The sequence below is a fragment of the Temnothorax nylanderi genome, unplaced genomic scaffold, assembly GCF_030848795.1.
Source record: "Temnothorax nylanderi isolate EJ_2023f unplaced genomic scaffold, tnyl_v1.0 TNYL_tig0024_pilon, whole genome shotgun sequence".
In the NCBI taxonomy this organism is placed as follows: domain Eukaryota; kingdom Metazoa; phylum Arthropoda; class Insecta; order Hymenoptera; family Formicidae; genus Temnothorax; species Temnothorax nylanderi.
This window is the reverse complement of record NW_027249086.1, coordinates 515699-529405: the sequence shown is the minus strand read 5'-3', so window position 1 is coordinate 529405 and position 13707 is coordinate 515699. Positions and strand designations below refer to the sequence as shown.

General features: G+C 41.3%; 1 protein-coding gene across 3 annotated transcripts in view; it reads right to left on the bottom strand.

The window, feature by feature from the left end:
• Positions 1 to 82: 82 nt before the first annotated feature.
• The window catches only part of LOC139769709 (rho GTPase-activating protein 20), a 185738-nt gene continuing 172113 nt past the window's right edge, over positions 83 to 13707 (bottom strand). For all 3 annotated transcript variants that reach the window (XM_071701000.1, XM_071701001.1, XM_071701002.1), the window contains 7 exons: positions 6968 to 7150; positions 5113 to 5271; positions 4771 to 4988; positions 4519 to 4645; positions 3444 to 4117; positions 3008 to 3309; positions 83 to 2814 (listed from right to left, as the gene is read on the bottom strand). In XM_071701000.1, coding sequence (XP_071557101.1) covers positions 1607 to 2814; positions 3008 to 3309; positions 3444 to 4117; positions 4519 to 4645; positions 4771 to 4988; positions 5113 to 5271; positions 6968 to 7150 — 2871 coding nt within the window. In that variant the 3' untranslated portion in view covers positions 83 to 1606. The remainder of the gene's footprint in view (positions 2815 to 3007; positions 3310 to 3443; positions 4118 to 4518; positions 4646 to 4770; positions 4989 to 5112; positions 5272 to 6967; positions 7151 to 13707) is intronic.

Here is a 13707-nt window from a genome sequence, read left to right as displayed (position 1 = left end):
AGCATAATTAATTAATTTATATACAATCATGCACAACTTGGGAATGAAACGGACAGGTTGTATCAAAGAAAATCCATAGGTGTATAAAATACGAAATATATATATTTGCTTTTATAGCATAACATATATAATTTAGATAAGTATACATATCTTATGAGTGTTACACTTCGTATCATAAGTTCAACGATATAAAAGATGACAGTTCACAGATTAATATATACAAAGAACGGCAAAAGCCTGGTCGTATAGTATATAACACTCCAATGCTTCTTGTATTCTATAGCCGTTAAGAAGATTGTATCCACGCACACAGTATCTTATGTTTGTAAATCATGTTACGATTGTCAAAGAAACGAATTTATCATTGCTAGTTACAGGGAAGATTCGTTCCCGTTCGATGCAAGCGCGAAAAAAATATCTGGTAAATACGCCCGGAAAAGAAAATATTGAAGAGATACTAATTCTGTCAATCAAATTTGATTAAAACACAACTATTAACGCGTTGTTAACAGAGCCATTAAAAAAAAACAGAATGTCGAGAAGAGTGGTCTTTCTTAACTTAAAATCAGTTTCGAATTGGTACCAGTCACGACTGCGCAAAACGAAATAAAAAGTTTACAATGTTTTTTTTTTTTTTTGGGGGAAATTTATAACAAGTTCTCTTCTACGAAACTACTTTATTATTGTGATTATCCCCGCAATTGATCTTGGCTTCTCACAAACTTAAAATATACAAACGCGCCATTGCATCGATAGAAAAGTGCACCTAATTTGAAAAATGCATTCGTCTAAAAATAATTTAGAGAAAGATAAAAAATTTTCCGATTTAAAGGCGCTATTAAAACGTTGTATATTCGTCGATCGCATTATTGTGCCTTTTATCGTGCTGCTAAGCACAACATCTGTATTTCCACAGCACTTCTTCGATGCTCATAGAGAATTCATCTCTCATTAATATTTTTACAAACGTTATTTACGTAAGAAAAGAGTTACTCATAGTATCGTCTTGGGGCTAGTATTGTCCGTTTGTTTAGTCTATGCTTAGTTAGCTACTTAAATACGAACATTAAGCCTACTAAGATAGTATGAATTAACGCTCGTGGAAGCACCCTGAATCACTGAATGACAGTCGCAGGCCCGGGTCCTCGATTTAGCATAGTATTTAGCCCTGAATACAACCATCTGAATCAGAGTTTCGTCTGCTTATGCGAAAAATTCAAGTCAAAAGATAGATATTAAATGTGAACATTTAGTGCCGAAAATACGACAAGAACACGGGCCAAGATCTATTGTCGGCGGTCACGAATAGACGGCGAATTTTATAATTCGCCGTCTCACTTCGTCTTACTTATCTCGCTATCTCTAAATTTGATCAAAGAAGGACGATAAGTACTCGTCGCTCTTAACAAAAAATCGCTACGGCGCGATTAAACGTGACCATCTCTCTATCCCGATATGCACGTTTCAGTTTCGACTAGGTTCAATTGTCGTGACAAATCCACGACTTGGACATTATACACACCGGGATAACGGGATGGAGGGAAAGGAGGAGGGGGGGGGGGACATATTCGATGATTAAGAGCCAGTATGAATCCGCCATTCGTTCTCAGACGTAGCTCTCATCATCAACGACGGATCTGCCGAATCCTAGATGCCTCGTGGTGATAGGGGCGCGAGGTTGCGGTGGAGGTCGATAGGGCGGTGGCGGTGGTAAAGACCTAGACCTACCCGCCACTTTATGCCTGTCCTCGAGATTCATATGCACCGGCGGCAGGTGTCTGAGCCTCGGCGGCAATGGCGGCGGTGTGTCCGGCCATGACGTAGTTCTTTTCTCCTGCTCATCCTCGCTAAGGTCGACTACGCTTTTATAGGAATCGTTCGCATCCGCGGTTCCATAGATCTCGGTTGATCGACTCCTGTCCTGGCAGTATGTAACTTTACCATCGGATTCGCCATTCGAGTCCTTGCTCTTGCAATACTTCAACGCTTCCATGTATATGGAAGCCTTTACTCTAACAAAGTCATCGTACAAATCACGGTCGCGGGCCTGACGACAGCGTTCTTTCTCCGACATCGGTGACTCCAGACTCACGTACTGCACCTCGGAGGACTTGACCTTCTTGAATTCATAGCAGTCGCTGCCAGAGCGGGATGTGTCGCCACCGCTTGTTAGATCCTGCTCCGAGTCGTGAATTGACACCCGTTCGGCACTTCGGATGTCCTGTTGCAAGCTCTTGCTATTGTACTCCTCCGATAGTATTTCATAGCTTACGTTCAACTGTCTGCTCCGATAAGTCTTGCAGTTCTCCACATTTTCTTTAATCGTGTCCTGTCTAAGGTATTCCCTATCATATATGTCCTTGTCGCCGAATCTCTCCTTTCTGTGCTCGTGCTCGTCCAATCTGTTCGTTCTAGGTGTTCTTTTGAGCTGTGCCCGTAGCCAATCTTGCCGTTGGAAATTGGACGATTGAGACGGATTAGGGTAACACTCATTGGCCTTTTCCTCTCTGAAGTTGTGCTCCGTGCTGTTCGTATGATTATGATTGCCGGACGCGTAACCGTTCAGCCTCTCCTCCCATCCGCATCTATAAACTGGCATGTAGGTTTTACCATTAGACTTCTCTTCCTTCGCAAAAGATTTATCGTAATTAGTAGACGTTGGAGCATTCGGGGCAGAGTCTTCCGAGCCTACGGGCGATTCCGGGATGAATAATTGGCAATCTGACAAGGTCAAGCCTGAGTCTCTTGACAGGGACATGGGATCTCTACGCGGTGCCTCTGTCAGGTCCAGACTATCCAAGGATATTCCACCTGCTGCACCATAAGGAACTTGTTAATAATGGACAATGTAATTATTAAAATATTTTAATCATTATTTTATTAAAAATAATTTAATTTGCTGTTTAATATATGTTCATATATTTTAATGTTTTTTAATATCTTGATTATTATTTAATATCTTTGATTAATTAATAATAATTTAACATAACGTTATTATAATACTTACAATGAAGGCTGTCAGTACTCTCCTCGGCTCCGCTGTCGCTGCGCGTGTCTTCTCCGAGTAGATGCGTAACATCAGCGCCGAACAAATCTTCGCAGTGACAGATCAGCATTTCCGTGATTGTCGGGATCGCTCTACTCTGATTCACTGTCGGGTTCGAAGACCAAAGTAAACTTGGGCCGCAGCAAACGCCAAGATTGCTGGCGCACATGAGATTACGTTTGGATCGCTTCGCCACATGGTGCAGTACGCAAATTAAATGCGAGAGTAACGTGAAATTCGCCTTTGGCAGTCTATGTAAAATGCTGAAAAATTTTTTCCAATTATTTTTATTTTCTTATCAAAATTATTGTGTTAACAGTAGTAATAAATGTATTAACTGACATAGAAATTTTGTATTGAAAAAATCATATTATTTTAATGAAAATAAATTATAAACCTTTTAATAGTTTGGACAGGACTCGGCGTATCCAAGCTGTCCATCCAGAGAGGAAACAGATGGGAGGTCAAGAGAGGATCCGGCAAAGATCTCAAGAAGTCCTTCAGCAAAGCTGCCACCGCTATAATCGGCGCATCCTCCAAGCAACTAGGATCTCCCGTGGACTCGATCTGTTCTCGCAACTCTCGAACGATTCGAACATTCGCAGACTTGCGGAATATTCCCTGCATGAACGGACCTTTCGCGAATAATTGTTGCAGCATCACGAGAACGGGTTTAGGTAGGCCGTTCTCATCTAGCCGCGCCAGAGGCACGCCGAAGAGGTGCGGATTCAACGACAGTGAGCGACGCAATAGACCGGTTATTTTCGATCGATTGTTCTTTTTCGCGGGTGTTTTCATCACAGGCCTGAGGATGAAATGACATAGATCGACGCCGCTATTGTTGATGTGCACCAGGTCAAAACCCTCATCTGTCGATAGCATGTGTCGTAGACGCGACATCTTCACGGCGAATGGTCGTTCGTGCCCTATCAACGGATACGGCGGCTCGTCCGGGAACGTTCGGGCCCAAAGCTGGAAAGGTCCTGAAGAAGCTTGAAGATCCCACAATAACATTGCCTTGCTCACGCAATCCTGCGCCGTCTTGTCGGAGTCGACCGTGATCGTTTTGCACTGCAAGGTTCGAAATAGCACGTATGTATTCTTTCATCGCCGGGTAGTACAAAGGGATGAATAATACGGCACGCGATTCGTCGCTCCTTGTTTACCGACGATAGACAGCGTTTATTTAACGGAAATTCATTCGCGATCCAAGCGGCTTATACCTTTATGCAACTTTTAATGAATTATGAATCGATGATTGAAGGTGAATGCCGACACAATACGCGGCGACGATTCTAACTCAGTACCGACGTTCGCGGTATAAAGGATGCCTCTCAAGAAAAAAAATACTACTAGCAAGGTCGAATGATAATCGAGTCCCGCGGATTCGAGTATGCGCAAAGAATGGACGTTCGCGCGAAGGTGTGACCGCGAACGTATCCGTTCTCGCGTGAAAAGACGGGCGCACTTACGTAGTCGGTGTGCGTGTCGTTGTCGTGGTACATAACTTGAATGTTCGTGTTCGACGGCTCCTTACTTCTTTCCTCTTGCACAAGATCGTTCAAACGTCCCCACCAGAGATCTCGCGCTGCAGCGGTCCTATAAGGATGAATTTGACCGTGACAACAGTAACAATTGTAAGATCCGACTAGTTGATATTTTCTATCTCATTTGGATATCTGTTGTACTCAATTATACGCGGCTTTGAAAAAGAGCCTACTTACATGAAAGTGGCCACAACGTTCGTCGTGGGCCAACCAATAACGAAGCTGGTTTCCACGGACTTGCTGCTTTCCGCCACGTCTTCTATGTGACCAGCCGTAAGCCAGAGCTCACTCATTTTTACGATTTGCTTCAACTTGAAGTTCCCGCTGCTACGAGCTTTCGCGATCAGCAGAAGATCGGTGAAGAGGAAGAGATGCCTCTCCTGAGATTGCATACCCTAAAATCCGGATTTTAAGATTCTTAGTATTAAGTGTCTTAAAAAAATCTTAATCTTTATCAAAATAGGCAAATATATTTGCAAACATATTTTAATCTTGATAACTTCCTAAAATTTTTCATACCGTGGTGAACTGAACTGGCGTTTCCAGGAGGAAAGTCCTAGTCGGTGATTTAATTGGCGATGAGCCACTATCCGGAATATCCAGTGCCTTCTGAGAAAGCCCTCTCGTCAGTCTGGCTGGAGTACTACCGTTTCTTTTACGTAACATATTTTTCGTTTTCTGAAAATAATAAACAATTAAATTAAATTGAAATCTAGTGGACGACTAATAATAGCTAGAGTTACTTTTAGAAAAAATTTTAAGTTTAATACAATATGTTGACATTTAAATACAATTAATATATATATATATTTTTTTCATAGAGGAAAGAGAAAAAATTCTCATATCAAATGTCTGAATAGCAAGATCTGACTGCAAATGACTATCTCTAAGAGTTTAAGGCTCTTGTTGTAACGACTCGACTGGGGAATTTCGCAGGGTCTCAGAGAGCATGCTAATTTTACCGCCGCATTAATCGCGTCATGTAACACCACATGCGTGCCACACACGTGCAGAGTATTAACAGCTACGCCCGAAAAATGTCAGTACCAAATTTGGCTGCTAAGCGACGATTCTCTAAGGCGTGCTACAACTATAGGCGAGAGCAGCGAATGCTCTCCCGGCGGCACGAGCGGACGGATTAACATATGCGGGCTTATAGATTCCCCGACATGTCCCAACATCCTCTATTCTTCGCTCTCGCCGCTCTTTTCCATTACGAAATCACTTCTGGTGATCCCGACCGGGCGGTAACCCACCTCCGTTTCATTGTAATCGCGTTGTTACAACGCATAAAAGCCTAGAGATCGGGGACTAATACATCCAACACGTCAAATGGATTATCCGCTATCATTTATAGCATTGGAAAGTGCATCGCCCGGGGACTTTAACAGCGAGAGTTTCGAGTGATACCGACAGACACCGATGTTTTATGCCTTTATGGGATAAGAATGCCTCGAAATGGCTACGCGAATGTTTCTCACCGAACATAAAAACGCGCAAAATACGATAAATAATTGTAGGCGGTCTGTTATTTCTACGATAACGCTTGTAATTTTTGTATTCCGCGAAATCGACTTCTAGGAAGAAAAAAAATGTATCTTATAATTTTACAAAATGGAAGAAAAAACATTATACTACGCATTATAATATTAAAGAAAACCGTAGTTTACAATGTCAATTACTGATTAAAGAAGTCTTTAGCAGACGTGACGTTCTTTTTTTTATAAGAATCCTACTCTTGTTTCTTTACAATATACCAACTTTCGCTACGTTTCTACCGTTATACGAAAAAAGGATAACGCGCTTTCCATGGAAATAATATAAGTGTCATTCCAGTGTCATTATTGCCAGCCTCCATCTCGGTGGCACAGTTTCTATTCTGTTTCCATATATTTTTTTGTGTGGACGCAGAAAGTGAGCGCTCTATTGAACGAACGGCACGCCGCGCCGTCAATTTCACCGTTCGCAGCAGCCAGCGGGCGGGTCGGGTGAAAATAGGGCTGGGAGAAATTATCGAATAATACGCTTGTGTCCGGATGGATACGCGAATGAACGTGGGAAGGAAGTGGAGTATATACGTGGTTCTCCAACCGCCGCGCGGCACGCGAGCATTTTCCGCGGACGCAGAAAAACGAGATGCGTCTAAACGACCGTGAGAAAGGCTGAATTGCTAGGCGCATTGTCTGCGATACCGTTTGTCAGCACCGTTGTTTGTCGCTACATCATTTGTACATCCTCCACGGAAGGAGGAGTAGGATGTTTTGCATAAACGTCTTTATCATCGTTGCTAACAGTTGCTAACTGAAGTTCCGATCGTCGGGAATTAGGAACGACAAAAAAAATATTTTGTATCAATGAAATACTCTCGTCGTACCGTGGTGACAACGTCTCGTTCGTGTAGCCGCAAGTTGTCGCCGGGGAATAGCTCCTGAATACGGTGAAGGTCACCCTCTAACTGTCCACGATGGAGGACTGTCCCGCTGTCAATGCACTCGCTGTCTATCAAGCTCCTCGCTTCCTGTCCCAGGTACCTCTCGTAATCGGCGAGCCTCTGCACCTGCGCAAATAAAATATACATTTTGTAACATTTCTTGTCGTCAGAGAGAAAAATTATGACAAACTTTTTTATATCACGAAAAAAAATTACACGTTGCACACCTCGATTGCCGCTAAGCTTGAAAAATCTTCTTACCGCGTAACTGAGTGCAAGGGAAGAAATTCGCGATTGCGTCGACGATTCCTTACGTAACTTCGATCATTTTCGACAAATTGCCGTTCGACGCGATTGGCAATTTCCAAAGGCATTACGAAAGCAGAAAAGGGAAGACGCGACTTTCCCTGATATCGACTTTGCTGGAAAAACGCGATGCGATATCTCTTTAATAATCATTGCCGAACGCGGAAATAAATGGGAAACGTCGACCAAATCGGGCACAGCCTCGGAAATGCACGCCGATTCGTGTTTCCTTCTCGCTACAACGAACGCGATAATTATCATTCACGAGTCGGAGTTATGTAAATTGACAACGTGTCATTATTTGATGTACGTACGATTGTGCTCATGTCATAGTCGACGACCATATATAGGAACTGATTCAAACTGGCTATTGCAAACTGGCTATTGCAACATGCCACGTGTACGGCTTCATTAGGCATTCATAAATAGATATAATATATAAGCATATATTCTAAGTATCCATAATAAATATAGCATTGTTCAATGAAAGCGAAAATTATAAGATTTATCTGTATTTTTTAGCGTTGTGTCTGTCTCTAAAATTGATTTCTTAGATTTTTATCGCGATTAACTCGATACATATGTATATTAATAATTACATCATTTCTTATTGTCTTTAGTTTTTTTTTGGTTACATGTCTTGCGTTTCCCACAGTAAATACCTACTTATCTATTGACTTATCGCGTTGATCTTAAAATGGGTTAACACTAATCAATCATAATAGTAAAATGGAAAAGTATTTCATACGCACAGCGATTCAAATCTAAACCTTTGTCACGCGGATTATCAGCTTCATGAATAATCGTGAGTGATCCCGTAAGCCGTAAGCGATATAAATCCGACTTCGATAAGGAATCTCACCGTAGATTCCGACACGGTGTTGGAAGTTGGGACACCGTCAAATTTAGTCGGTGACACTCGATTATCCTAACTGATGGCCGTGGTGTTCGCTACGAATCGCCGCGCGATTCGCTTCTTAATTATCATAACGTGGCAGGTAGTTACCGCGCCTGAGGAAATGCACGAGTAGGCGGCCGTTGATGGCTCTTGAACGTGCTCTGAATTAATTTGCAGTTACCGCAAAATATCGCCGCTGGCGAAATTTCGAACGATCGCGATCGCCGCATTTGCCATCGCCATCGTTCGCGGAATCGCGAGATGACGAGATTCTTGAAGATTTGCGTGCAGCATCCAGCATAACATCTCGTCGCTCTATATCAGGTATTATCCCATTTAATAAATTATGAAATACTCATATAATAAAATAACATTAAGCAAAAAAGTAAAGTTTATACCTGTATAGAAAAAGTACGAGAGATTATTCAAATGGAATAGAAAAGTGAGCGCAAATCTCTATCGTTAATCTTTTAACGTAATAAGTCCATGATAATGCAATGTTTATTAATATTTGTTGTTATATGTATATTAATTAATTACAAATAATTAGTTATAACAATATATATTATAATATTATTTTATCACATATTAATAAATTATATCTATTATTTTAAAGATAATTAACAGAAATCAGAAAAGACAACTGTTTAAGATCTTCCCGAGGGAAGACCTGAGGCTTGGCCAAGGGTACTCTTCCTCGAGAACACCTTACGCACGCGTTACGAAGCCTCTTTTAGATATGATTCCGTGATGAATGCCACGACGGCATTCATTACCATGCATGTTTTCTCTTTCGCGTGTAATCTGCGCTTGACGTAGGTACTCGTTATTGGCATTCTCGGACGGGTATATCCATCCCCGTGCATATATTCGCGAATGGGAAATTTAGCATGAATCTTCCTCGACGTTCGCGTCTTTCGTTCTCCTTCATTCCCTTTCCCATAGTCATTGTCTCGAATCCCGCCACGTGACGCATACGTTACTTTTACGCGCCGGCACTGTTTCTTAGCCCCTTTTCGCACACTTTCACCGCGTGTCGCGTCGCGATTATGTTCCTAGAAATATAGCCTCGGATACAGCTATCGGCACGCCACAATTGATCGTAAACGATTCTCCATACCGTCATTTCAACCAGGTTTTAAGAAACACGCAATTCTTATTGAGGAATTTATGTTTCAATGCTTTAAGATTACTGTAATAAATTGTTGGTCGTTATCAACTTTTCAAATTTGCAAGAATCGTTTATAAGGAAAAGAAACTGAAACAGATGCAGAGACAAATTCATTCACATTCCGAGACAAATTCATGTTTCTCAGCTTTTTCTTTTAATGCTCAAAGTCTTTTCTCATTCGGATCATAACGTGGAGCGATTTCTATCTCTTCTTTCGAAAGCAGTCGAAATATTAATTCGTCACGGATTATTACGTTGGTTAGCAGATTTGTCCGACCAAATACAATTTTACGCTCGAGCGTCGATCGATCATTTAATCAGTCGTCGAAGAGGGAAAGAGCCTTGATGGTATAAGGAAAAGGATTGGAAACTATAACACGGACCGTATGATACTGTCAGTATCTTTTTTGCTTGCTTTACGCGCGACGCGCATCATCGAATGGTTCGAATATCGTCGCGACGCGATACATCCGATTCTACAAATGCGGCCATATCTGTATATATTCGCCTTTGGGCATATATGCAGACGTACCTGAAAGGTATATACCGTTAGCACCGACGGCGACCTCGCGAGACGACTACCTCGGGCGCGCTATTTCTCAACAGCGGGGCACGTTTACACCTCACGTGTCCGCAATATCGCGCGAACCCTTCCGCGCTTCCTCGCGGGATTCCCCTTTGACGTTGAGCGCACGTGCAACGGTAAATCGCGGGAACGAAATTCCGCCGTGGAGTGCGCGCGGTAAGAGCACGCTATATTCTTTCGAGCTCGAGAGCTCGACAGACGCACGTGGAATGCACGTGGACGTGATGGCAGGATAGCGACTTTTTACGCGAGCGGCAGAAACTCGTCGCTTCAAGAATTTTTGACCCCAAGCGGATAGTGCTCGGGTATCTCGAGGGTGAGCGTTAATGTTCAGGCAGAAGCTCCGCAGCAGGGATTAAAATAATCAACGTCGATCGATTCGAATCTCCTGTTATCAAAAAGATCTACTTTCAGCCATATCTTTCTTACATTTCGACTTCTTCTAAACATCGACATTTAACAACGATAATTATCATCATGATATCATTATGATAGCATCGATACTTGACAATAATTTTCGACAATGTTTAAAAAGTACTTGATGTTAGAATTAATAATCATAAGCATGTCCCGTGTCAATTCGGTACTACTCTTACGCTCAATAATATACCAATCTCGTCGGTCGTTGCCGAGTAAATTTTTATTAAGATTGCTGCAACGGCAAGGCGTACGTAAGATACGGAATGCCAAAGCCCCCGAGGCACGCGGAATATAACTTTTCCATCGGCATCTCGATATTACGAGAGCGGAGAGTAGACTGTGCACGCAGGTTGCCAGATACAGGGTGTCCTGCAAAAAGTCTTTCAATGAAACGTTGTCTACGCTCGATCGATTTGCGTTCTGCTCTTTCATAAGACGAAAAATTTATTCAGAGGTTTAATTGGCAAAAGAGGCCACTGCAAGAGTTACCGAAAATCGAGAAAGCAAATCCAAAGCTTTTCACTTGGAGGAAAACTGCAGTTTATCAGACATAATTTGAAAATAATGATAAATATAGGAATGTCAGAAATTAAATAATCTTCCAAGAAAAATGGATTCTTGTGCCAATTGCTGCCGCGTGTGCACTTCTCGGGGGACACCCTGTACGTGTATACGCGAGACAAATTGCTACGGCGTGACGTAACGTCGAGAACACCTGTCTCGACGTTACAAAACCCGCTTCCTGGGACAGCGCCTTACGCACGTGCATGAGTAGCGTGCCTAGACGTAAAGCAAAGGTCCGCCGCTCCAGGGATCGCGACATCGATACGCTCATCTTAAGAGAAATTGATATAGATATAGGTGCGTGCAAATAAGTCCCGAATGAGGAAAGGCGTGAGGCAGAAAAATCGATGGACCACGTCGAGGAGGCTCGGATGTCACAAAAAAGTGTTCAGAAATTTCAGCATTCTTCTCCTCTCTCTTTAATGCGAATCTCAACTGCGTTTATGAATACAAAACAATTGTTAAAATATTAGATAACATTGTAGAATAAACTCTTTTCTCTCCTCAAAGTACGTGTATATGTATAATACATAGAATTAATATTTATACTGAATACATCTTGTGCAACTATCATATCTTTTTTTTTTCAATTAAATTTTTTTTAATTTAATCGTTCAGCGAGCCACGAGCGAAATTGAAGAAACGCGGTATTGCAGTCCGACGAAGAGGATTGCGAAACGGCATTTGGTATTCCGCGGTAATTCCACAACGTATCGTCTGCCCACATTCACCTTTCGCCGTTCACGCGTTCATCGGAGGAATCCCCGACGTAGGACGGCGCTTCCTCGTGACGAAGGCTGAATGCCGATTGACGATCGTCTCGTCTCGTCTCGTCTCGTCTCGTTTCGTCTCGTCCCACTGCTCATTGCCCGGAATTATCTTCGTAAATTGCCACGATCCAGCCGCGATTCCTCGCGCTGTAGGGAATCTCGTTTCTCCTTCTTATACTTCTCAGATTAGCGAGCTTTCCTTCGTGCCGGCGGTGTCAATGCGCGACAACAACCGCGATGGCATTATCGCACGACCAAACGTGACAGTGATAAATCTGTTTCTTTGTGCTATCATTGAGGGTCGAGCAGACCTTTCTCGCGCTGTTACCGAAAGGCGGAAGGCTTCATTATGTTAAAAGAAAGTCCCCGTGACGGCAAAGATAATAACCAGGCGTGTGCAATTTTCACGTCGTTTCTGACATTCGTTGTGCTTTGGTAATGTAACTGCTGTCGTGATTATTATCGATTCGAAATGCAAATAATCCATCTTAGTCCTGAAGGTTACTTGCTTGTATTTGCTTGCCCTTACTTTGCTATACATACATAAATTGTCTCACTCGAGGTAATTTTCATAGCGGATTCTTTAATATGTAAAAGTAGATTTTTCCATGACGAAAATTGTATGGTAATTAACAATAACGATTAGTTAGGATATAATTAGATACATTAATATTGAAAATTATATAATTTTCGCGCATCGAGTATCGTGTGCAATAAACGAATAATAATGAGACGCAATTTCCGGTTAATTTCATAAAAATTTTAATTTACTGTAATTTTATCAAAAATAAAATTATTGCCGATTAATGCCAATATATTCATAACTCCGATTTCAGAAGATTACACTTAATGTATAATAAATTTAACATTAAACGTAACTTTGATTATTACTAATTAATATAATCCTTAGTTATAGATCAATGCAATCAAGATCGCACTAATAATTAAGAATTTCCTGTTAGCGTCCTAGAAATGTAATTTTAAAAATCATACAATAACTTTCATCAAATTTTCCAAGGAAAAATTGAATTTAGATTGAAGTTGTCATTTACGTGACGATAATAAGATACTATTGTATATATTGCAATTTTTTGCATTTATTATATATGCTATTTCCGTTTTCATTATCAGGTGCTGCAATATTCAGAAAATTTCCCAAGGTGTGATACATATGAAGTATAGGAGGTTGAAGTATTGCTGGCTTTTAGTATAGAAGCCTTTTAGTATAAAAGCCTTAGATTCCAGGTTTGTCGCGTGCTCGGTGACGTAGAACGGAAAGGAGACTCGATTGCATGGTCTCCGTAACTCGTAATATTCCGATGACGAGACTCGCATACCTGCTGCTTGTAAAACGATCAGCTCAGAATAGTTTTGCATCCGCATGTTTAATGGAACGTATCGAGAAACCTTCGACTATTTATATAAATACCATTTTCCTCGTATCGTTTTCTCGTATGAGAGAATAAGTTTCATACATGTGTAAACGTGTTTATAAAAATTATGGAACAATCTCGGAAATTCGTCTCTTTCACGACCATTCAAACTTCGCACATGAATAACTCATTGCATTAACATTATAGTACAATTCATTATAATTAATCTTTCTCGACGTTTTCGCTTTATTTATTACCGAATTGACCAGGATGTCCAGGCTAACTAAATATTTACATCTGTGTGGCATACCAGAATCGATAAATTAAAGTATAAATTAAAATACAAATAAAAAGATACTTTATTAAATTTTTCTTACCGAAAAGTTCCGGCATACAATTGTACGTTTGTAAACACCGAATAAATAATTTTTAGTGCATCTACTTAACGGTAAACTGTTTAATATGAGTACCTTCCCGAGAAGGCTGGTGAAGATTAACGTCGAGTGGGATATTTCGTTGGATGATTCGTAATGGATCGCGTACCGCGCCACAAATTATAATTCCGACTTAGGCGCGTTGTGAAATCAATCTCTCG